At 40.8% G+C, this 25,929-nt stretch overlaps 1 protein-coding gene across 1 annotated transcript; it reads right to left on the bottom strand.

The window, feature by feature from the left end:
* Positions 1–7,846: 7,846 nt before the first annotated feature.
* Positions 7,847–25,703, bottom strand: LOC131902199 (TLC domain-containing protein 4-like; the record flags this gene model as incomplete). The annotated part of the gene is made up of 4 exons (XM_059253240.1): positions 7,847–8,182; positions 8,432–8,505; positions 24,123–24,217; positions 25,645–25,703. Coding segments are annotated over 4 exons (547 nt in total), but the record flags the coding sequence as incomplete, so codon positions are not given.
* Positions 25,704–25,929: the final 226 nt, after the last annotated feature.

Below are 25,929 nucleotides of genomic sequence, written 5' to 3'. Positions count from 1 at the left end.
AAACATGGTAAAGCCCTTCTGTGGTCTCACCTCTGAACAATTCACAAAGTGACAATCTGCCGAGGTCACAAAGGCTCTGTCTGCTCAGGATACCTTGGGACTTAGTCAATCACAGCAAGGCTGGGGTCTCCTCGATTCACTGCTGTCCCTGTCTATGGAACCTTCAGCTGAAAACTCCAGAGTCTGACCAGAGAAAGACTCTCCAGTCTTCTCTAAAACCCTAAGACTTGATGGACAGGGCTGACCCCACGGGAAGCTGTGAGTCAGCGCAGCAAAGGACTTCAGAGCACTGTGAGCAAGTGGAGTCAATGGCTGGCCAAGATCTTAAAATACTCAAGACACCTGAAGCCTCAGACGCAGGCTTCATCCCTTTCCCTCTGAGGCACAGGGTCTCCTAAAGAGCTGCTGCCAGCCTGCTGAGCTCCAGCCCCCCACCCCCACCCCCAGAGTCTGTGGCTCAGTAGCTAGCTCAGTGGCGCCTGTTCCCAGTCAGTTCCACAGCCTTATTCATGAATTTCATGAACGCACTTTTTAAATGCCCCCCTCCCCCAGACTTAACTAACAATTCTTTATCCATTTTTCTGTCACTTAACCTACATCTGTTCTTCACTCCTCTGACACTGAGGATATCCCTCTGATGCCATTTAAGTCGGATTCCCTAAGCCACTCTCAAAGCTATACTTGTTCCTTCCTAATTGCCTTGTTGCAAATGAAAGCATGTGCTAATAGCAGGGAGAGTTGGAGGAAGTGTTGGAAACGCTTCAGACATCATTCTACTGATGATCAAACTCAGACTGTGAGTCATGGTTACCATAGCTCAGGCTCCTTACACTTCCCCAGTTCAGTCCTTCCGGAAGGTCCGCATCCATCCAGATATCCTTTCTGTCCAAAACACAGCATGGACCCTCCTCATTTCCTCTTCTAAAACCTCCCATGGGAAGCTGGCCTGCAACACAGGTCTTTCCAGGAAATTTAATTCTTGGGTATTTGAATATTGAAAACATTTGCTCTTAGAATCAATGATTTTGAAACCTCAGGTAAGATCATGCCCTACATAGATAGGACATAGGTTGTACTTATTGCATTTTAATAGTAAAATTACAGAATTTCTTTTTTTTTTGTGGTTTTTCGAGACAGGGTTTCTCTGTGTAGCTTTGCGCCTTTCCTGGAGCTTACTTGGTAGCCCAGGCTGGCCTGGAACTCACAGAGATTGCCTCTGCCTCCCGAGTGCTGGGATTAAAGGCATGCGCCACCAACGCCCAGCTTACAGAATTTCTTATATAAGAACTTTATTCATCTTATTTTTGTTAAATAGTAATGCATGCATTACATTCAAGTTTTCCTATTCTCTGAAGTCATTTCCTTTTTCCTTTTTTTTTTTCCAAATTCCCATTTAACCTTGACCTTTATCCTCAATAGAAATGTCCGCTGTCCATGTTCCCTTGCACTACTCACTAGGAGCCCCCTTTGACAGCTTAGGCGATTTCTGCTGGCATAATCAGGGCTGTGGTAAGATGGGAAGAGCTGTGGCCATGGTATTTAGCTGGAGGTAGATGAAAAGGGGAGTGACAACCCAGGTGGTGTTGGTGCATGCCCCCAGTCCTGGAACTCGGGAGGCAGAGGCAGGCAGAGTTCAGTGAGTTGAACGCCAGCCTGGTCTACAGAGTGAGTTCCATGACAGCCAGGACTGTACAGAGAGAAAAAAAAAAGAAAAAAAAAGAAAAGGGAAGGGGCTACCTGCCATGGGCAAGGACTTGGGAGCACTGTGCCATAGCAATGGCCACCAGCCACTCAAGCATGCACAGTCCTTCCATGATGAGCCTTGTTATGTGTGGTAGATTATCAGTTACCTGCATAGGGGAGAGTGACAAATTTGCCACATCATACTTACTCTGGGCATGCTTAGGGACCATGCAGAGGAAGGCAGGACAGTAAACAGACTTTGGTAAAGACTGGCCATTAGAATAACTGACTCACATCGGAGACAGCTGAAGGTGTGGGAGACCCCTTTCTATTTGCTGCAAGGGGTTTTGAGCCATGCAGTTGCACCTGTGGCCTCTCACCACTGACAGCTGGGGCTGCTATTTTCATTTTGAAATTCAGCTGCTCCTATGACAGTCTTGATGCAACATTTTAGGCATGTTCAGAAGCATGACTCGTGATACTCTCCCAAGACGAAACCACTCCTGTGGTCTATTCTATTAGTGCTCAGCTTCCTGATCTACTAATGCTCCAGACTCAGATGCAAGATTCAGACTGCTTGCAATTTGAGAAGCAGGAAATCTCAGCCAAGACATTTGGCAAAAAGCACTGGAACACAGGAGAGGTCTAAGGGGTAAAGAATGGAGATCAAAAGTCTAACTGCCAAGTGTCACTTACTCTACAAAAGCCTATTGATTGGATAACTGCAATCCTCCCATTAATAAGCACCAACTAAAATGTTTACAACTTCTGGTTTTCTCTGAGGCTGGAATCTCATCCGGGAGGGAGGGAAGGAATTTGAGGTATAAAAACCCACTTTCAGGATGCGGGTGCTAGTGGTGATTATGCGATTGGAAGGACGCAATCTCATCAATCCGCTCACTACTATTTAAACATACACCAGACAAGCTTTTGCACTAAATAATTGTGGCTTTATTTTTCTTTCACAAAATACAAAGTGTTGCACCACGTTATAGTAGTGTTTTAACACAAGAAAATCCCAAGGTGTTCATTGGGAGAGGGGTGGGTTCTACAATGTTGATTTGTGTCATTCTTAATATTAAAGGAAACTGTCATGACAATGGATGCTGACCAGGTAGAACATGCAGGTTATTGCTTAGAACTTGCATAAACTGTAAAATGGCACACATACAAAGATTACAAACATTTCAAAATTTTACTGAAAGTTCTGAAAAGATACTTACTATCTCTTCAAACAAAGCACAACCAGAAATCAAAATCAAAGAAACTCAATTGTATCTTAATTACTGATACATCTTAGTAATACTGGTTTATAAATTATCTGGTCTTATGTTTTATAAATAAAACTCTTCAGTCTTATGGAAATAAGTTATTAAGCATATTTTGAGAGGCTTCCAAAATCTTTATGACAATATTATATATTATAGCATCAGAGAAAAATTGTACATATCACTATAGTTAATGCATGTACCCCAGTTTTAAAGTGGCCTTTGCAAATAAGATCTATGTTGAAATGTTATTACAAATTCAATAACCGAAAAATGTCGTCGCTTACCCTACTTTTAGGACTATCATTTACACAAAAATTCCCTAAGTAAAAAGCAGACATAATCCTACAGAAACCCATCGAGCAGGAAACAAAATACAGAGCACATTCTATTTACAGCTATACTTTTAAATTCAATTAGCCAAAGAGGAGCAAATGATTATAACACACATAACAGACTTACATAAAAATGCAAAGAAAAAAGTTTGAGATGGTGTCTAACAAGTTTCCAGCCAGAGGTATAGAGCTTATAAATCTGTGATTTAGAAATCATTTCCATTGTGTTTGGTCTTTTGTGTAGGGCCTGATATCAAAACTGCTGCTCAGAGTGGATAAATGAATGTAAACTTTTCTTATGCAAACAAATCCATCTTTTGAAGCTGCCTACTGCTATCAAAAACAAAGTATGACATACTATCAAGAAACCAGAAGCTCAAGTCTGGGTCACAAAGGTACCAGGGCTCAAGTCCCAGGGCGCTGAACTCCAGGAAACATTAACTCATCAGCTAGTAGTTGGTTTTCAAATAAACAGTACCACAGAAGGCTTTTCTATTTGAAAAGCAAGAGTCTAAAACAATTTGCCACAAGCCAGACCCTGTCCTCATCAAAACAGCTCCATTTTACACCCTCAATACTGCCAAGGGGTCTATAAAGAACATTTATATCATTAACACACCTACAATAAATCCCTAGCTGAAACACTTTGTAAAACTCTTATTGCTAAACCAGTTTAAGAAAGAGCTTACAGATGTTTAATAAAACTATAATTACCTTTGTTTCATGTTGTAAACAGGTATTATTACATGCTGCTGGCTTCCTGTAGCCTATTAATAATTGTAGTTTGTCAGATCTTTCTTTATTAAACTTCCTACAATGCTTGTTTCCATGAAAGAACCTGTTCGTAAACTTTGAAACTTGCCGCAAGAGATTGAGAAGCATACAGATGACTGGGGATGTCTCAGAAGTGGACACAGAAAGGTCCTGGCATATGGAAAGGGGATAGTGAAGTTTGTGGGGCATTAGAGAGTAGAGAAGGGCAAGGCAGGTGAGCTCACACAGAAAATTCTCAATAGAGGAAGAAAATACCATCTTTGAAAGCAAAAGCAGTCTTGCTGTCTCCTCCCACGCCAGGTCCTGTGGGCTTTTCTCATTTCTGCTCACATCAGGAGAGTTTTGCATCAGGGTTGGCTTTCAGTAGCTTTAGTGTGAGCCAACTGTAGTTAAGGCCAGGAGGTGTGTGTGCGCATTCAGAGTCTCTTCACACAGGAAGATTCTCACTGGTGTGTTGGCTCACACCTGCCGAAAAGCACTGTGCCATTCTTGTGACAAAAAAAAAAAAAAAAAAAAAAAAGTTTGCTTTCGATGAAATCCAAAACACACAAATGCATAAGCTTTATGAAACATTATTGATGCCCATAACCATGTGGGCTTTTCAACTGCACAAGCCACTGAAGTACTCAAAGCAAGGCAATGCAAATACACAGGTCTTTAGGATGCTGATTTACATACTTGGAGCAATGCAGGAACAGACTTATCCAGATTTGTTAATAGAGTCTTGTGGGACATGTTGGTTTTTCTTAAAAATGAAAGGCAAGAAACATGTGCATTAGGATGGTACTTTTCCCTCTGTGCCTCTGTGACAAACGACATTTCCAAATGCCTAAGAAATGCCACCAGCAGTCCATGAATCCTCAAAAAAAACTTGTCTCCAAATGCCCAAGGTCTCAGAAGAAGCAATTAAAAAATCTGACACTTGAACAAAAACTGAGTTAAACAAATTATTAAAATTCATGAAAGAGTTTTATCCAAAATACCTATAAACTAGGCAATTTTCCAACCAGACCCTTATGGACCCAGTTTATCCATAACAGAGCAAACTGACTCTCAGTGATGGTAACAACCTACCATTCTTCCATAACTGGCCCATGAACCAACAAAAAGTAGTCAAAATTTAAAAAGCCAACAACATACCATAGTAGTTTGAGTTAACTTATTTGCATGCATGCGTAACTCCATTTTGAATTTCAAATAAATGCAGACAATCCTCTAAATGATTTTAGACACAAGAGTGCAAATTCTATAAACCCAAGCTTGAAAATTTCAGTCTCACACGTAAAATACCGAATGCAGGACCCACGATCCTTGCATGCTATTAGTTATTTTTGCTCTTTAAGTGTCATGAGACATTTTCTAGAGTGCTACACATTCAGATTGTCACTAATTTTTTCTAGAAAAATAGAATTGCTTAAAAATTTATACCAATTTGCTTTTATTTTCTATAAAGATTTTAAGAGTTGTTAAATATCAGAATGCCTAATAGACTCATTTAAATTAATCCACGTAGCCAAAATACTTAATATCTAAAATATCTAGCAAAAATTTGTCATTCAATAAATGAAAATTTCATTGTTTTAGTAAATATTATGTTCTGTCTTTATTTGTATTTTAGGTTGATAAACATAATCACAGAACAGCAAAATCCAGCCCATTGAAGGGCTGGCTTACAGTGGCAGTTTACAGAGCATTTCCATGGTGTTTCTCTTCTATGAAAAAGCGTGGAGAGTTGACTTTTGGATGCTGCCGCTAATAAAGATTGTGACCAAGGGGATGACAAATCTTAGTCTAACATTTGATATTCTGAATATACTTATTTGATGACTGGCTATACCAATCAATGAAAAGTAATGGCCATGACCTTTTAAGCAGGAAACAATTATTGCCTACATGGAGATTCCTAGCTATATGCTGTCATCATTTTGACGGTGAGTTTAAAATCTGTGTTCAGAACTGTAGCAATATCCAAAGAGTCAAAAATATTTATCTCAAGATTTATTCCTTTTTTAGTGAATTTCCAAAATAGTTTTATAATATAAATGTCTTCTTTCCTTAAAAAAAAACAAACCCACTTTTCCTGTAAAAGAGCTGAGAGCAATATAAAACCACTTGCGTTCCTACATCTTCACCCTTTAGACAACCAATACTCTTGAGTGCCTATGATGCAGACAGCAATAAACTTAGCAAGCCATTATCAATGTAACATTAGCTGCTTTAAAGAAGCAGCCCTGTCTTTTACATTACCTTATCTTTCAAAAGTAAATATACCTGATTTTATCATTTGATTGACTGAAATTTCAATTCCCATCTTTAAACATACTAGGTCTTGCCAGACTCTATCTGTATTAGACAATTAAACTAAGCTGCATTACATTACATATTTTGATTACATTCCACTAGCCTCCTTTCCTCATCATAAGATTAATGATGAAAGAGAGTCAAACTCTCTCCTTCAATCCAAGACTCTATATGGATTAGATCTTTTGGCTTAGGTTCAGTTAAATTCAAGTATTCACCACTAATTGAAGTAAGACTCTTTTTTTCTTAAGAACAATCATTAAAGTCAAGTACTTCAGAAGAAAATAAATAAAGGCAATAATAGCTAAATACATAATTCTCTATTTGGACTGCAAGAACCAAAGTAAAAGTACACACGTATACACACACACACACACACACACACACACACACACACACACACTACTTCCTTCACATAGAATGATAGTTTTGATAATGTCAATACTTGGGGTTAAACCACCTTCTTCCTTCCTTCGTGCTCAAGAATAAGAAAGCAAAGAGGAAATTAGCAAGCCTGAATAAAGTCTATGAAGAAAACACAAACACTACACTTGTCTGTAGTTTTACCCATACAAGGCCGATTTCAGGAGCATGACAGATGCATTCTGGGAAAGACTAGTATTCTGGTGTCAGGCTTGGAACTCAGGGAAGATTTTGCAAGAAGAAAGATATTTTTCATGGAAAAAGTACAGGGAAACAGAGGGGAAGGCAGAGGTACTGAAGTCACGTTCCTAGTGCATCCTCCTAGTAGCCTAAGTAGTCATTTATCAGCATGCACTTTTAAAAGACCTTCATCCCTAAGGTCCACACAGTGGGTCTTAAACCTGGCCTGACAATAAAATAAAAATATATATATAGTTGGATAAAGCACTAAACATACAAAAAAAGTGGCATCTGAAATTTTAAAATGCAAGAAATATTTTCAAACATGATATTGTCAAAGTGAGTGAAATACTCCATCCTAACAGATGAATGCATATCCAGATGAAATTGTGTCATTTCTGATGGCCTACAGGAAAGGATGTGTTAGCAACTTAGAAATTAAACCCTACACAGGCACCAACATTAGAAGAGAAAACAGCACAATAAACCAAGCGGCTTACAGACTCAAAAGCAGTTCTCATTCCTTCAGCAAAACGGGTGGCATATCAAAGCCACCAAATTACCAGTCATTCATTCTTCTGCAGAGAATAATCCCCACATGCACTGAGAGCTCAGTAAAGTTTCACCACTCTACTTACAACTTTTATTTAAACCTTTCAATTCCTATCCATGCTCAAAATGCAGAAGGAAAGAAGAACTCTTGGGAGTGAAAACTAAATTTTATTTTCTCTTTTCTAAATATAAAAAAGAGAGAGGGAAGAAAACACTGAAACCCTGAATAACAATCATAACTAATAGAGCAGCATAAGAGCATGCCAGGAACTCATCTACTAGTAGACACGGCGTGAGGAGGCATGAAAATGGCTTATGGAAGCAAAGGTGTTTGATGAAGCACGCCTTTAATCGAGTTTCCCATTCTGAAGGCTAGTCTTGGCTTTCTCCTGTCCGATGAGAGAGATGACCTTGATGCATCCTTTTGTAATTTTGATCATCCACATGACATTCATCACATCCAAAACAAAACAAGTAGTGATCCAGATATACTGGACTGTAAATCCAAGCCTTATGTAGGGCTCTGTTCCGTACACGGAGTACACAAAGAAATACAGAGGCGGTATTGCAATGATCCGCACTATGAAAAAGACCACTGTCATGAGAATTCCATTGATGACATTGGCTTTGGAAAACTTGGGGTACTTCAGGGCTTCAAAGAACCACCTGGAAAAGAGGAGAAGAGAAACATCACACTTATTCTGCAGCTTGGGAATCTACCACCTTACTCTCAAGTTTTAGGCTATAAAAGAATTCAAGGAACATCTAACAATTTGCACAGAGGGGCTGGGGAGCGGCTGTGTGGATAAAGTGTTTTCTGTTTGTTCACAGAGACTTGAGCTCTGCATCTTGGAGAAAAGGTTTCCACAGATTAAAATGAAACCACACAACTTCAAACTGATCCCTGTAACCTACCTCTGGTTCACAAAGGGGCTGGAGAGCTCGGCAAGCAGGCGAAAATTGGCAATGTACGAAAGCACTCCATCTTTCTGGATAAGAGACAGAAACAGTGTCAGGGACTCATCAAAATATACAAACGTTCTAGAAATAGCCAGTCACTCCTACGTATAGGCCATCATTATAAAAACAGACCAGGTGTCTACCTTTTATCATTAAACTAATTTTCTTCTTTTTTAAAAAGTATTTTTCAGGTGTATGAATGTGGGGCTGAATGTTTATATGGGCACCATATGCATGCCTGGTGCTCTGGGAGACCAGAGAAGAAGGTCTCCTAGATCGCAGTTACAGACAGTTGTGAGGCATCGTGTGGGTGCTGGGAACCAAACCCAGGTCCTCTGGAAGGGCAGCCAGTACTCTTAACTGCTAAACCATCTCTCCAGCCTCCTGATTTTCTTCTTCAGACTTTAGAGATGTGCTTAGAATTCTACAGGTGATAAAAGATGGTCCATCACATATTTAAGTTCACTTAGCACTTTATGTTCACCCAGGGAAACAGAAATCAAGTAACTGGTTCACACTGAAGTAACACACTCTACCATCCACCATTACAGCATCCTCAAACTACTCTAGGAAAAATGATCACATAGAAATGTGGACTTCTAAAGTTAAAGAGTTTTATAGTAAATGCCTCTGGGTATTCTTTTAATATCCATTATGAAATAAAAGTGCTTAAACATCTCAAAAGTGTAATTATCCTACACTGTGTGATAATTAATCTGTAAGCAAGTATATATTTTGCTAAACACAACACTAGATCTAGAAATATATACCTGTCAATTGGAAGATCCTAGAGCTAGAAAACACACACACACACACACACACACACACACACACACACAGTGTGGTATTGTGTTCCCCGAAATATTATGCATGCTAATAAACTTATCTGGGGTCAGAGACAGAACAGCCACAATATTAAACATAAAGGCTAGGCAGTGGTAGCACACGCCTTTAATCCTAGCATTCCAGAGGCAGAAATCCATCCGTTCAAGGATACAGCCAAGCATGGTGACTCATGCCTTTAATCACAGAAAGCGAGCCTTTAATCCCAGGGAGTAATGGTAGAATGCAGAAAGGTGTATAAGGTGTGAGGACCAGAAACTAGAAGCATTTGGCTGGTTAAGCATTTGGATGGTTAAGCATTTGGCTGATTAAGCATTCAGGCTTTTGAGCAGCAATTCAGCTGAGACTCATTCTGGATGAGGACTCAGAGGCCTCCAGTCTGAGGAAACAAGATCAGCTGAGAAGTTGGCCAGGTGAGGTTAGCTGTGGCTTGTTCTGTCTCTGATCTTCCAGCATTTCACCCCAATAACTGGCCTCAGGTTTGATCTTATTAATAAGAACTTTTAAGATTCATGCTACACACGAGTGGGGGGGGGGGGTGTTAAAACTGCCATGAGGCAAATGGGGTCACTCCAGCATGTCTAATCCTATCAGAGTTGTAATACATCTCAGAGAAAAGTCTCCCCACCCCAATCCAGTGGATGCACACAAAATTTGGTAAACTATTTTCTGGCCAGGTATGCCATGCTAAATTAAAGCAACATGAAGCATTAAAAATCTAAAGTTGTTTTTTTCTTTTTTAAACTACTTGTCTACATAATTATTTGGGGGATTTACAATTCAGCACTTGACCATAGAATTAGCTTTCCTGGAGCTATTTTTTCCCCCTATTTTACAGTTCATTGTCGTCAGTGAGATTGGACTGTATGAGTAAGAAGGGAGGAGGGATGGCCAAAGAGCAAACCAGCATGCTGGATGAGAGGTCAACTTGTCACAGTGACCCAGGGCACTGCCACTTGAAGCCATGTGTAGATTCAGGCTCTGTGTGGGTTTACTGATTTCACTATATGTGGTGAAAGGTAACAGTGCCTGTTAGTAATAACAACACCAACTCAACAAAGTGGTTGTTTTTTTTTTAATGACAGTACTACATTCTACAACCATTCTTACTGTCCTTTTACCTCTGTTGAACAGTTAAACAGGCGATACTGTATGTTTCTAGAATATATAACACATTTTAAGAATAATATAAACTAATTAGAATTAGAATGAGTTTAAAGATAACATTTTTCCCTGTCTCATGACACAGGATACTTCTTTTCTGTTTTCTTTCTCAGTAACATTTCTTCCTTTCCAGTGACTACCTGCAGCCAGAGGGGAAACTTTGTAAACCCGGGTGTGTAAAACTACGACAATGACACACGAGATTCACTCTGACTTGCATTTCAGCTCCTCAGCTAACCAAGCACCAGTTTCTATTGTCAATCCACTATGACATAAGCCCAGGTTATATAGTTTCCCAACGAAGATGCTAGGATCTAGAATGCGTTATTAAGTTTCCTGTTCCCCAGAAACATCTAGTCACTTTGTATCTAAAATCTTGTTTTAGGGGACCAGCTGTTGTCAGTTCAGTTCCTTTGGAGGTAGGAGGGCATCAGCTAGCTACACTGCATATCTCTGAATAACATGGTGTTTTCATACTTAAAGTAGACGGGACTCCCTGATAAGCTATTATAGACTCCTGTTTGATGTGGCTCCCATTTGCTGGTAAATTTTGTTGTTTTTGAAACAGTGTCATATACAGCACATGCTGACTTTGAACTCACTAGGTAACCAAAGAGGACTCTGAACTCCTGATCTTTCTGCTTCTACCTCCTGCTTCTACCATGCCTCAGATTAAGTGCTGCTATGGGCAAAACCCAGAGCTCTCTGTGTGCTAGACAAGCACTGAACCATTAAGCTACATTTCCATCCCATAATTCATATTGAAGTTTTGAAGTTACCTCATTTTCAAAAGCTGAGTAACTGCTTCATTATATGATTTTATTTTCTTGCAACAAACACCTTAAACAACTCAAATGAAGATGGTTTCTTCCTGTGGCCTCCTCAAAAACCAAAGAGCTCTGAGAGACTGTCCATAAACATTTGCTTTACTGTACTATTTTTCTACATTTCATCCTCAATGTATTAAGTTGTTCTGGAGGTTTTGGTGAAATTTATGTGATTGAATACAAAATCCTCAAAATCAGAAGTTGTGTACAGATATGCAAGGAATTTAACAGGTAATATCTTTCCCCATTTTGGCAAGACATTTATACGCTGAAATTGGCCAAAGATGTGCATGTGTTCCCTGCCAAACACAAGATGAGCAACACCTCATCTGCATGTTAACAATTACCACCAACTCTTATTTTGATTTCAGTGTCTAACTCTGTTCTTCAAAACACACCCAGAAGCGGGGCTCGGGGTGGGCACTTTTTGTTGCCATGACTCGATGTGACTACTGAAGAGCCGAACACTGCTCCCATCTGACATCTGACACAATCAACTCTGTGTTACAAGAGGTCAAAACACCTTTTCAGCCCCACAATCCTCCTCCCTGTACCCATTCTGTCAAGAGGATTTCTGAGTTGCTGCCTTGGCATTAGGAAATGCAAGTTTGCTCAATGTCATGTAGCAATCAAGACAAACATATGATGTGTATGTTCATATGGTATTGTCTAAGCTAACTCAAAGCCAGCTGCTTTCAACTGAGCATCAACATCTTTCTGCAAGATGGAAAGGGCACAGCTTGATTTAGATGTAGCTGCCCATTGCATCACAGACTTGAGAAAGCCCACGTCCTTCTATGCCTTTACAATTCTTCAGCCACAAGTGTATTCATCTGGGAGGGCTGCAACAAAGAAATGGGTGGTGGGTGAAGGGTACAATGTTTCAGCAAGAGAACTCAGTTTTAGAAGCCAGAGGTCTGAGGTGAAGGTGCCATCGGGTGCATACCTCTGAAGGTCAAGGGAATTCTCTGCTCCACCCTTGCTGCCAGCTTCTGATGGTCCCTCCACTTTGGTGGCCTAACTTCTATCTTCACACAGAATTCCTTGGCCCAACCCACTCCTTTTAATATGGACATCAGTAACGGTTTATTAAAGACCCAGCCTACTGCAAAATGAACTCCTCTTAACTAATTACATATGCAAATGGACCTATTTCCACATTCAGAGGTACTGGAAGCTAGGAATTCAACACGGGAATCTTAGTGGGACCATAATTCAATTCATACCAATGTGGAATCCCCAATTCTTTTTCTGCATATTGCATAGTATTTCTGTTTTGACTATATTTCTCTTTAATTCAATGTTATGAGTTTTTCTATCTGCTTATTAATAGTATATATTTTTCCATATACAAGAATGATGACCTTCTTTTATCAGTGATGTTTGGGCATTCTAGTGGTATCATAAGCCATCTCATTTTCATTACATAAACGCTGAGAAAATACAGTCACTCTAGAAAATTCAACCTTATAGATTAAACAGTGCAAATCAGAACTGTCAGTCCAACACCCAAAGTCTATGAGGGACTATTGCTGTTCACAATTACAGCATACTTCAGTTGCATCAGAATGTCCCAGTGATGGGTGATCCATTATTAGAAACCGTAAATCAGAGTTGCCATGGATAGTTTCACATCATGGGATGGGTTTCCTGGGATGTAGGATTTTCAGTGACACATCTTCCTTGGGTAAGTCACGCTCATTTTTGTTTTACTATAAATTCATTTTCATACATAATAGAAGTCACATTTGCAGCTAGGAAACACAAGGATGAAAAACAGAACAGCCTGACCTCTCTACTTTGCACAGCATTAAGAAGCACTTTAAAAATAACAGGAAACAAATTGCTACTCACAATGCAAGTTCATGCATATTTTATGTGTATTCTTAATAAAAAATTGTGGTGACTTCTTAAAAGCACAGATGAATCTGTCCAGAAGAATTGCTTAGAGGGGTTGGAGAGATGGCTCAGCAGTAAAGAGAACTTGCTACCCTTGAAGAAGATGTGGATTTGGATCCCAGCACCCACATGGCAGCTCATAACCACTTGTAACACTAGTTCCAGGGAACCTGACATCCTCTCTGGTCTCTGCAAGCACCAGGCACCCACATGGTGCCCCACACATACACTAAGGCATACTCACACATACATATAAAAATAATAAATCCATCTTTTAAAAATCAATTAGTTGGAGTATTCGACTTAAAAGCAGGTTGACTCTCAGCATAGTGGCACACATCTGTTTCCTAGCTCTTAGGAAGATCCTAAGTTCTAGCCAAACTACATAACAACTACATAACAAGTCCCTGTGTCAAAAGAAAACAATGTGTTTTTAAAGAAAAAAGAAATTAGAAGAACAATGTTTTAACTATAAGTTCTGTACTGAATTAAAGCAAGAGAGATGAACTTTGAAAATATATATGCAAGTCTTGGGATAAATTATGCAAAGGAAAAAGTTATTTTTAGTGGGATTCTTACTTGAAGCAGGGACAAAAGTCTTAGAAATACTTTGTTACAACAATCCCTCTATTTTCTGGTTGTTTCTGTCTGTCTCTCTGTCTGCCTCTGCTCACCTCACTTCTTGTTTTGTTTCGAGACAGAGTCTCACTATATACCCGAGGCTAGCCCTCACCTGTGATCCTTGTGGCTCGACCTCCAAGTGCGGGGACTGTAAACGTGTCTCACCACGTCTGCTGAGTTATTCCTCACTACAGTGGGCTCACATGTGTAATAAGCATGAGTTCTTGTTTTGTAGGGTAAATTTCCTCCCTCACAACATCACCTTTCTCCCCTTGGCTAAAGGCAGCTCTTCATCCAATCTGTTTTTTACTAACAGCTTTCTTCTTCTTTGGGTCAGGTGTTTTAAGGCTGTAGCATGTAACATAATTATGTTCAATGTTTACAGAATGTGACTAACCAGACATCTACAAAATATTATGAGCTAATATGTTCCAAAAGTATACCAACTTCCTTGACAAATGACTTCCTGTGTCCTCCAAAACACAGCTTTCCTGAAGGTAAGAGCCACTGCTAAAATTTGTGGGTTTTTAAAAGTTTTTATTTATTGACCGATTTACTTATGTGTATGGGTGTTTTGCCTACAAGTATATATGTGCATCACATGTGTGCCTGGTGTCAATGAGGCCAGAAGAGGGCGTCAGATCTCCTGGGACTGGAGTTAGAGTTATGAGCTGCCATATAGATGCTGGGAATTGAACCAGGTCTTCTGGAAGAACAGCCAGTGCTCTTAACTGCTGAGCCATCTCTCCGGCTGCCCCTAATTCATTCTTTCTTTCTCTCTCTCTTTCTTTCTTTTTTTTTTTAAATAATGAAACTTAAATTTTTTTAATTTTTAATTTTAATTTACTGGTTAATGGTAAGCTCAAAAGTATGTTCAGGAAATACATTACATTGAAAACAGCTGCTGATCACTTCCTCCATCTCCTTTCATAGCGTCATAGAATAAAATGTGGCTGTTAACCAAGGCACCAAATTAGTACCAGAGGCAACATAACTTTATGATGTCCTTTAAATATCAAGTTACTGCTAAAAATAGTACATTGGAAAACGTCTTTCTCTAGCCATATTCACCCAAAGTGCAAATTCTCCACATTAAAGAAAAGCTGAGACCTTCTAAATTCTGTCCTCCCCAAAGAAATCTCCACTCTCATTTGGTTCCAGCGGCTCCAAAGTACGGTGCCTGGAACAGAGGGCAGGGAACCTGATAGAGATGCACAGGGTTTCGGTTAATGGTTTATTTCTTTTTATTTACGTGCATTGGTGTTTTGCCTGCATTTACATCTGTATGAGGGTGTCAATCACTTTGAGCTGGATTATAGACAATGCTCCCAACTGCTGAGCCGTCTCTCCAGCCCAGATTTTTTGTTTGTTTTTGGAGTATCATCACTGTGTGTGTGAGATGGCTGTCTGGGGTGCATGTGGCGCATGGCATGTATGGAAGGCAGTGGACAATGCTGTTAAAATCACTTCTCTCCTTCCACCGTGTTGTAGAATCTAGAGACAGTCTCAGGCTTGAACAGCAAGCGCCTCGACCTATCTGCTGAGCCGTCTCAACGACCCCTCTTATTTTCTTTAATGTTCATGTGTTCTATGCACGTGTCTCAATGAGTGTGTGAGGATGTACTCACCTATGCCTGTGCTTGTGGAGACCAGAGGTGGACATCACCTGTCTTCCACTGTCCCTCTCCTTCTCTCACTGAACCTAGCATTCACCTTCTAGAATCTGATTATCTCCCTCCCTCCCTCCAACACTGGAGTAACAGATTCACATCGCCAAGTCAGGCTTTTACATGGGGACTGGGGATCCAAACTCAGGTCCTAACGCTTACACAGCAAACACTTTGCCCACTGAGCCATCTCCCCAAGCCTGGATATGCATATTCCTTGAGCCTGATCCCACACGTACTGACTCTGCAACCCCAGAGCTAGAGACCAGTCATCTGTGTCTTCACAGGCTTGCAGGTGAGTCCAGCACATAGCAAACCAAGATGGCTTGGGATCTTTATGTGCCAAGGAGTTAGCTCCCTTCACTGTGGTTAATGATGACTTACAAGCACCTCCACCATACCATACAGTGTTTTCCATGAGAATCCGCTGCGTTTCCTCTAGAAAAGTTTCCTCCTGACCCTTTAACTCCCAGTGAGGTCAGTTTCTCCACAGATCTCTCAGCTTGTCTGTTACAATGACCAGAACCTGCCAAGTACCTATAATCCTATGCCTTGTTGTCCACAAAGCCTGGCACAGCAGTTGACACATTTTTCCTGAGCTGAATCTTGCCCTAACAGGAGCCTCACCTCTGAGGCCAAGAGCTCACTCACCTCTGAAGAAAAGCCAGTTAGAAACACAGGGTTAAACCCTTTCCACTGCATGTTATCTTACACCGGCAGACCAAGATAGAGCAATCTCTGAAAATGGACATCACCATTCCTTCTCTCTGAACATGTAGGCTCCTCCCAGCAAGGGTGGAAATGCTACCTCCTTCTCTTTGAACTGGGTTGCCACTGGCCACTCACTTGATTGCTGGAGTACTGTGGTATCTATGTTCTGTGTGCTCCTCAGCTGGGGCAGGAGAAGCCCTGCTTCCTCCCCAGGTCTCGTGGAAACATCCGTTTTAGAAAATAACCTGCCAGATGCAGGAAGCTGAAACCTCTCCGAGGAACCAACCACACACTGGTGCTGTTTTACAGGTCTCACTGGGGTCCCATCAGAGAGCCTTCGGCACCTGCCAGCTGCATGAAACCTGCTAAGAATATCCTCTCCCACTCTAACACACACACACACACACACACACACACACACACACACACACACACACCCTGCTTTTTGAGACAGGGTTTCTTTGTGTAGCTTTGGCTGTCCTGGAACTCATCCTACAGACCAAGCCGGCCTCGAACTCAGGAGATCTGCCCGCCTCTGCTTCCCAAGTGCTGGGATTACAGGCGTGATCCACCACTCCTGGTTCTGATTTCTTTCTTGTATAGCATCATCAGTTTGCCAGCTCTATCAAGTTCTCTGGCTACAGATCCTACAACCATTTTGTGAACTGTAAAAATACATGACATGTTAAGTTAGAACTTCCACTCCATCCCTCGGGTGGCTACATCTTACCCAAATGTGCACCCCTCCTCTGCCCCCCCAAACCCCGTTTCCTGCCAGCCCAACTCCTGGCTATCCCTAGGAAGAGGGGATGTCTTCTTCCAAGGGCTCTCTCCGCACTGTCTTCTGACCTTCTCTACTTTTTTCTGCCAATCTAAATATAAATTTTTGCTGAGCCAGGATCTTACTGTGTAGCTCTAGCTGGTGTTGAACTCACAGAGTTCTGCCTGCCTCTACCTCCCGAGTGCTGGGATTAAAGAACATGGGCCACCACACCTAGCCCAATATGAGTATTTTTAGAGGCCTAGTTTAGTCCAACATCTCTCAAAAACTCTCAGAAAATTCAGAAAGGTATATATGTGTATAAGTGCAATACACACCAACTGTAATTACATGAGTCAAGTATAGCCAATACTTAACCCTGGAGAAAGAGCCCTAGAGAACACACGAAAGGATAAATTTCTACAAACTCAGAAAATGTTTTTATAAATATCTATGTTTGCAGGAAGAAAGAAGCTAACGAAGCATCTTTTTATTCTCTAAGTTACTGTGGTATTACTGACTTATCATTGGTTACTTAATTATTTACTTAAATTATTGAGAAAGGGTCTTGCTATACTGTAGCACAGGCTGGCCTCAAACTTGGTGTTCTCCTGCCACAGCCAATTGGATGCTGGAATTCCTGGCATGCACCACCACTCCTGGCTGTTTTCTCAATTAGTTCCCCAGTGGAAACCACAGGCCCTATGATCCACATCCTCACCCGCGACAACCACCACCCTCCACACACCTACACACCTTAGTTCCAGATACTTTAACATGACCATTCACATCAGCTTTGGTTGCAAAGTCTGGCTTAACCCAGGGTAAATATCCTTCCTCTCCCACTTCACAGTCCTTGGACATTTCCAAGTATCCTCTAACTACTTCTCCTTTTCAGGTTCTCATTTCTGGGTCCTTCCATTATCTGTCATAATACAACAGGTAACTAATTTAATCTTGCCTCTACAGTCAACTGGCTGCTCCCTTGAATATTTCTCCCCTGAACGTATGCAAGATTAGGGGCTCCAGTTAAGGGCTACATTGGGTGTGCTCTGACCAGGCAAATTAGAACATTTTCTAACTGAAACTGTGCCTTTCCTGGTGATGCCTCAGTTGGAAAACCGCTTCCATTTTCAGATGTAATAGATACTATTGATAGAAGTAAAATGCGGTCAATGACTACCTCCAGGGTATTTCTCTCTTTTACAAGTTATTAAATCTCAATGCAAATTTAAGCTCATTTCTTTAAGATATTATTCTAGTATGTAGCTTTATTTTAAAAATATAATATGTTGTCCAACACAGTATTTTTTCTCCAAACTTTTCATAAATAAGCTTTCTTGATTTATTGTGATAAAATATCCACAACATGATGGTTTAGAAGTGTAGAGTCAGTGACATTAAGAACCCTCAGACTGTAATGCAACCATCACCACTACTGCCAGAACCTGGACTTAGTTATTCTAGGATCTCAAATAAGTGGAGTCATGATAAGCTTGCTTTTAGGAAAATCTACTTTAAGAGTAAAATACTAGGCCAGATGGGCATTTTGATCTTCTTAGTTAACAGCTTTTTTTTTTTAATCATCATATACCAAACTGAGACAGCTCAGGAGGCCCAGGCTAAGGTTATTTAGTGGCTAGAAGTTAAGAATTTTTTTTTTCAAGCTTGCTGAAGAAAATTGTTAAATGCATTCACAATCTTTCCTTTTAAATGACCAGAGCTATCACCGTAAGCAGTTCAGCAGCTTGACTGGCAGCTGTCAGGTCCATCCCTCATGCCCAGCCACGGCAGGAACTGCCCAGAGTGGAAACAGAACGGCTTCACCAGGAGAGGTAGGTAGAGAAGAAGCCCAGATTGGGAGACACTGCTGTCGCCTTCAGTTCCGGAGTCAGCCAAGACTGTGAATGTCATTGCTGAAACTCTTAACAGGTTGACTATGAGAAGGTGACAATGAAAACTTTCACTGGCCATTTTTGAAGTGGCAATGGGAGCTGTCAATCAAGTGACCACTTTTTCTACGGCTATCAGGACAATCAATGGTTTAACAATGCTCATAGTTGCCTGCAGGAGACTCTCACCCAGCCACTAATGCCTTCAGGAGACTCTAGACTAGAGGAAACTGGAGCTAGGGAACCACCCAAACTGCCCTGCCACTCCGAAAGAAGGACGTTCTACTTTGCCGAATTCAGCTTAAGATGGTCCCGCACTTACTTAGGAGGCAGAGGCAGGCGGATCTCTGTGAGTTCAGCCAGCCTGGGCTACACAGCACATTCCAGGACAGTCAGGCTAACAGAGTGAAACCCTGTCTCCAAAAACAAAACCTTTTTAAAATAAAGATTTTGCTTCCTAACTCCATTAACCATAAAAGATTAGTGAGTGGCATTTATTTCACGGCACTGGTATGGAGCTATTTATGATGTGTATATGTTTGCATGTCCATGCATGTGTGTGTGCAGGTGTCCAGGTTCATGCATGCAGAGGCTTGAGGTCAATCTTGGGTGTCTTCTGCAGTTACAATTCCCCTTATTTTTTTTTTTTTTTATTTTTTGAGACAGTATCTTTTGCTGGTCTGGAACATGCCTATTTGGCTAACTAGGTGGTTAGAGGACTCACTTGGCTCCACCTCCCCGGTACAGGGATGGTAAGTGTGAGCTGCCATGTCTACTTTTTACACAACGGCTGAGGATCAAGTTCAGGTCCCCGTGCTTACTGGGCAATAGCTCTCCAACCCCTGGAAATTTCTGCGAATGCTATAAAAAAAGGGCCAATCTTTTCCTAATCCTTAATGTCTATGGAAAACTACTTCAGTGAGCGTGGCACAACAAAGTCTTCCACTTTCAATAGGACTTCATACACAACTGCTTTAAAGTATTTTTAAAACACAGAAACTGGGGTAAAGCATTAAACAAAGAAAAGGAGTCTGCACAGAAATTCTGACCCCTCAGACACCACACTGCAATCAATACTTTTAAATAAATTCATGAAGACCCATCAGAAACCAAAGTTTCTTCCTACACTGCAGCAGACTGGTTTAATAACTAGACACCAGGGCCCTGCAACAAGGCAGAGTTGATAATGATGCACACAATATGATTTTCAGGTTTACATGTTTTCGGAAAAAAACGTAACTAATTATACGCAGGTGTGGTTTGGCTGGACCATGCAGTGAGTCATAAGAAAAAAGAAACTGAGCACATTGTCATAAGAAGAAAACAACAACAACAAAAAAAAACTGAGCATACCAAGGAAATCAGGATGGGCAGCTACAGTATGGGGAAGTGTCCTTTAAAAAATGCATTAAGGGGCTGGATAGATAGACCCAGGTTCGACTCCAAGCACCCACATGGTGGATCACAACCATCTGTAACTACAGTTCTGGGGGAATCTGATGCCTCATCTGGTCTCCAAGGACACCAAGCACATACATGGTGCACAGACATACATGACACAAAACACCCACACACATAAAATAAATAGATACATATATTTTTAAATGCATCAAAGCATAAATCTGCTGGGGATGTCTTTCTGTATGCTGTGAATGTGTTGCTCTGATTGATTGATAAATAAAACACTGATTGTCCAGTGGCCAGGCAGGAAGTATAGTACAGGCAGGACAAGCAGAGAGGAGAATTCTGGGAAGTGGAAGGCTGAGTCAGGAGATGCTGCCAGCCACCGCCACCATGAGAAGCAAGATGTACGGGTAAGCCACAAGCCACGTGCCAACTTCTAGATGAATAGAAATGGGTTAATTTAAGATATAAGAACTAGATAGCAAGTTTATAAGTAATATAAGTCTCTGTGTGTTTACTTGGGTCTGAGCAGCTGTGGGCCCGAGCGGGGCTGGAGAAAACTCCAACTACATAAATCAACCCACATCTGCACAGAAAGAGATAACCTGTCTCTCTTCCATTGCTGATCAGCATCCTTTAGCATGGTGAAAGCTGAGCTTAAAAAGCTGTCACATGTTTATCTCTCTGTGCAGACAGAAGCAGCATTCCCGAGATTTAAATTACTCTGGTGGAAAAAAAATTAATCTAGTAAATGTGGTAGAGGGAAGTGCAAAAAGAGTGCTCAAAATATTATCTAACCCAAGGCTGGGGAGAAAGCTCAGCCAGTAAAGTGCTTATACTGCAAACAGGAGGAGCTGAACTCAATACCTAGCATCCATATATACAAAAGCCAGGCCTGATGGCACATAACTTAGAATCCCAGCTCTGGGGAGACAGAGAGACAGGTAGATCCCACGGACTCAGCCAGGCCCACCTACTTGGTGAGTTCCAGGCCAGTGAGAGATGCTGTCTCAAAAACCAAAGTGGTTAGCACCTCTGACCTCCACAGGCATATACACACATACATGTACACACATATATACACAAACATACAACATGCACAGACACATACACAAAGGCATTGAAAAACCTAGGTATAAGGGGCTGGAGAGATGGCTCAATGGTTAAGAATACTTGCTGCTCTTGCAGAGGATCTAGGTTCAATTCCCAGCACCCACGCGGTGGCTCACAACTGTCTGTAACTCCTGCCTGACTTCCCTGAGCACCAGGCATGCATGTGGTATGCATACATACATGTAGGTAAAACATTCATATGTATAAATATATAGGTGTGTTTAGAATTCCTAAGTACAACCTGTAATATCCTGAATCCGCATCTTGCTATTCAAACCATTTCTTCACTAGAGGATATATTTAAAACCTAGAAGAAACCTGCTTCTACTCCTGCTTTTTTATTTAGTTCCAACAACAAGATCATCTAAGTAAAAAGATCTTTAGACAGTGGCAGACATGTCAAGTCAAAGTGCTTCTAAATAATGATTCTTATAAATAAGAATTTTGTAACATTTTACTCCAGAAAAAGGAATTCTTACTTTGTTAGCCTTCTTAGAGTAACAGAATGGGCTGTGAGTTTACTGCACAGGGGGAAAAACCCTTTGTATATTCAAAGAAGTGTAAGATTATTAATAGTAGACACTTAGAAACTGCTTTTGCTAAAAAGCCCTGACTCCTCCCTTGGGTCCACAAGATAACTAAAAGCACAGGGAAGACCTGGCACCTCTGCCTTCATTTTCCTTCTGTCTCCTCAGGCATTTCACAAAGCACCAGGATCCCAAAGACACCCACAGGTCTCCGTCATTATCCTAAACTTGCAGTCACCTTGGATTTCAGAACAACAGGACCCTTAAAAAGAGGGGACTGAAACTACCCCAGAGTGACAGCCAAGTCTAAGACAGACTCCCACCCACTGAGGGCAGAGGTGATGATATTGAGGCCACTCTGAGCAGGAGAAATTATCTTCGAGTAACCAGATTAGTCCTCTCAACAGTGAGGATGAATACTTCTCAGTGGACCAGCTTGCAGGACCAGCTCCAAAACAGTGATCTAAATAAAGGGCTATCCCTTGACCAGGACTGCCTAGTCATACCTACAGTCCTGCCCCGAGTCTTCCTTTCTTTAAAACTGAAGCTCATGTCAGTAATCTGGAGATGAACTCGGGGCATCCATTCCTCTCCGGATCAATGACATCTCCTTTCTGTTTTTCACCATCACTGATCTTTTCCATTGGTGTTATTAAATGATCTGATTGGGCTGTGGGAGCTGATATTTCTGCCCTAAACTCTGGTTGCAAATTGTTCAATAACAGGGTCTTTAATCCAGTTTTTGGGAAGCAGAGGCAGGCAAGATCTCTTTGAGCTCAAGACCAACTGTACTACATATAGAGTTCTAGGGTCGCCAGGGCTACATAGAGATGCCCTGTCTTAAAACAACAACAAAATCGTTTCATTTCTTTTTCTCTTATTTTGCTTTGCTATGAACAGACTCAATTTAGATATATTTCATAGTAAAACAACATAATGAAGGAGCCATTAAAACAGCAAGACTGCAATGGATCTTACTTATCAATTCACTAAATAAGACAACCATTAATTTCTCCTTTAAAACAACAGCATGCATTTGATTTTTTAAAAGCAGGCATAAAACTCCAAAGGGGAAACTAGTATTCATCTCATATAATTAAGCATTTAACTTGCCAATCTACACACAGCCAGCCACTTACCAAGCTGATGATTTCAGAGGTCAAGACAGAACAGCGGTTCATAATATCGATGCTTACAGACGCATGTAAGGGACCCGTTCACTTTATCAGTTTACATTCTTTCTACAGCATACAGAAATCTATACATATCCAAGGCTGCTAAACCACAAACGCATCTAGAAAGACAAGTAGCTGCATCTGCAAGGTCCTAAGGACTTTTAAGTGGAAATTCAAACAACTAGTGTCATTTGCCTGACTTGGTTTAGGAGTAAATAGACACCCCAAGTCAGGAGCGGTGGCCCATGTCATCCCTTTACCTGTTGAGAGGTGGAGGCAGAAAGACCAAGAGTTAAGGGGGCATGGGAGGAGTTGCATGGGAGGGGAGGGGGATAGAAATGATGTTAATACAGCATACTCAAGTATGAAATTCTCAAAAACCAAAATACCCTAATGGTACCTTCAGCCTCACCGCTACCTACTATAAATTTATCATTACTGTTACAAAAAGACAAAGAGAAGAACCCATAAGCATTAAGGAAATGCAAATGACCCCTAAATCACCTTGACAAGACTGTAATGTAATGAACTGCCTTTCCTTTTAATATATATCTGGTGCAATTGGTGTGAAGGGGAAGGGGAGGAGTGTGTTGTTAATTCAAGATTAGGTTCAGCCAGCCTACACTACATGAGACCCCATCTCATAAAACCAAAACCAAACTAAACAAACTAAAGCAAATCGACACTAGTAGAAAAATACATGTGAATTTATTATTTTAGTTATTAAACAAGGTAACTTATCTTAAAAGTGATCCCTGCATGCATTTGAATGCGGCCACGGTGAATTGAGATTTACAGAATACTGGGCATGGTGGCGCACGCCTTTAGCCCCAGCACTTAGGAGGCAGAGGCACAGGCTGATCTTTGAGTTTGAAGTCTGCCTGGTCTACATAGTGAGTTCCAGGACAGCCAGAACTACACAGAGAGAACCTGTCTCCAAACAAACAAATAAAAAGACTTACAGGCTTAGAATTATGTTCAGCCTTAAGCGTCTCTCTCCAGCCTTGTCTGCTAGCTAGGCTACTGGGAATGCCGGTACTCACCAATACAAAGCAGTATGCCGTTAGAGCAGTACAATGGTGAATTACAAAAAACTTGTCGCCGATCACTTTCCAATTCAAAAGTATAATCAATAAATCTGCAAGAAAGAGGAATGAGATATCACATTGGAAAAAAGCTGCTTGGTTTTATGAGTATTAACCTCATTGTCCACTAACCCTTGGCTGTCCGTTCTGACTTCACGGTGCCTAGTTCAGCCTCCAAGTCCCTAACTCCACCTACTTCTGCTCCCTTTACCTGCCTCGCCCTCCCCACAAAGGTCAAGCTAGGGGAAGCTTCACAGCCTCAGAATCCACCGGCCATACCCAACAGTACTAACAACTGCTAGAAGTATAAGCAAAAACTTGTTTCCAGAGTTAAACATGTTGAAAATACAAAAATAATCAATCAAAAAGTAAGTTGAACGTAAGTTTAAGTTGTTGATTTTTAGTCCTACAGCAAGGCAAACAGGTAAAATATCAGTAAAAGGTACAAAATTATCCCTTCATATTTAAAATACTAATTTTTCTTATTCATTCATTCATTCATTCATTCATTCATTTTTGCGAGAGAGCTCATGTAGCTCAACTAGCTTCTAATTTGCTATGTAGCTGAGGTTCACCTGGAACTCCTAATCTTCCTATTTCAATTCTGGGATTGCAGGCATACACTACCTTACCATGCCCTCAACAGAAAAAAAAAAAAAAAGATATAAATAATCATTAAGGAAAACTAGTAAAACCACCAAGAACTATGACTATTCAAAAAGTCTACAAATAAAGGGAAGGCATCAATTTCTCGTTAAGAGACTCAGTCTACATATCATGACTCAGAAAATATTAACACAATTATTTTCCTTAGCAAATGGTTGAACATCAAACGTAGACTGGGAAACTGAAGGCCACTGAGGGTTCAAACTTGTGGCATTAGAGCCTCTAGGACATAGAGATTTCATTTTTAAAAGCAAACGTTACTAGCACAAAACTAGATATAAACATTTTGAAAGAGGACTCAAGTTGTAAATTTTAAAGAGAAACTAAATACTATCAGAAAAATAAGAATATCAGTGAATACCTTTCTTTCGATATATCCATTTTCCCTGTATGTTTTGGCTGCACTTTCCTTGGTCACAAGCTATAATCATTTTGTGGCATATTCTGTAGAGACTGAGATGGCCTTACTTTGTGTGATTAATGTTTCATGAATTGTTATCTTATTTAGGAGAGTCTTAATAATAATTTTATTCTGTACACGATCCCGGAACTGCTGAGGAGTCAGCTCTGTAGAGTGCCTGCCTAGCATGCATAAAGGCCCGGGTTTGGTCGACAGCACCACATGGTGGTACCTGCTTAATCTAGAAAGCCAAAAAGTAAGTTTCAGGCTTGCCACCATTGAAGGTTGTATTTTTTCCTGTACAGATCCTTAAAGCTAATTTTCAAATAAGCCAAAAGCATCAACAATAGATTCTTTGCATCACTCCACGAATGTTTAACAAGTAACGAGCAATGAAAAAATGCTGTCACATACCAGAAATGAGGTAGCCTGAAGCAGTTGCAATATTCAATTTCACAAGCGTTGAATCACCCCTATACATATTTAAAACAAAAACAAAACAAAAACCACCACATTATCTTCTTAAACATTCTGACAGTTTTCTTTTTCATCTGATTTATTGAGACAAGGCTTCATGTGGTTCAGGCTGGCCTCAAACTTGCTAGGGCCAGCCTTCACTAGCTTTCCTGAGGTCTTGTCTCCACTTGCCCTGTAGGATCACAGGATACACCAGCACACCCAACCAACACAGTCTGTGTT

Source organism: Peromyscus eremicus, unplaced genomic scaffold (genome assembly GCF_949786415.1).
Source record: "Peromyscus eremicus unplaced genomic scaffold, PerEre_H2_v1 PerEre#2#unplaced_3751, whole genome shotgun sequence".
Classification (NCBI taxonomy): Eukaryota; Metazoa; Chordata; class Mammalia; order Rodentia; family Cricetidae; genus Peromyscus; species Peromyscus eremicus.
This window is presented reverse-complemented; position numbering and strand designations above follow the sequence as displayed.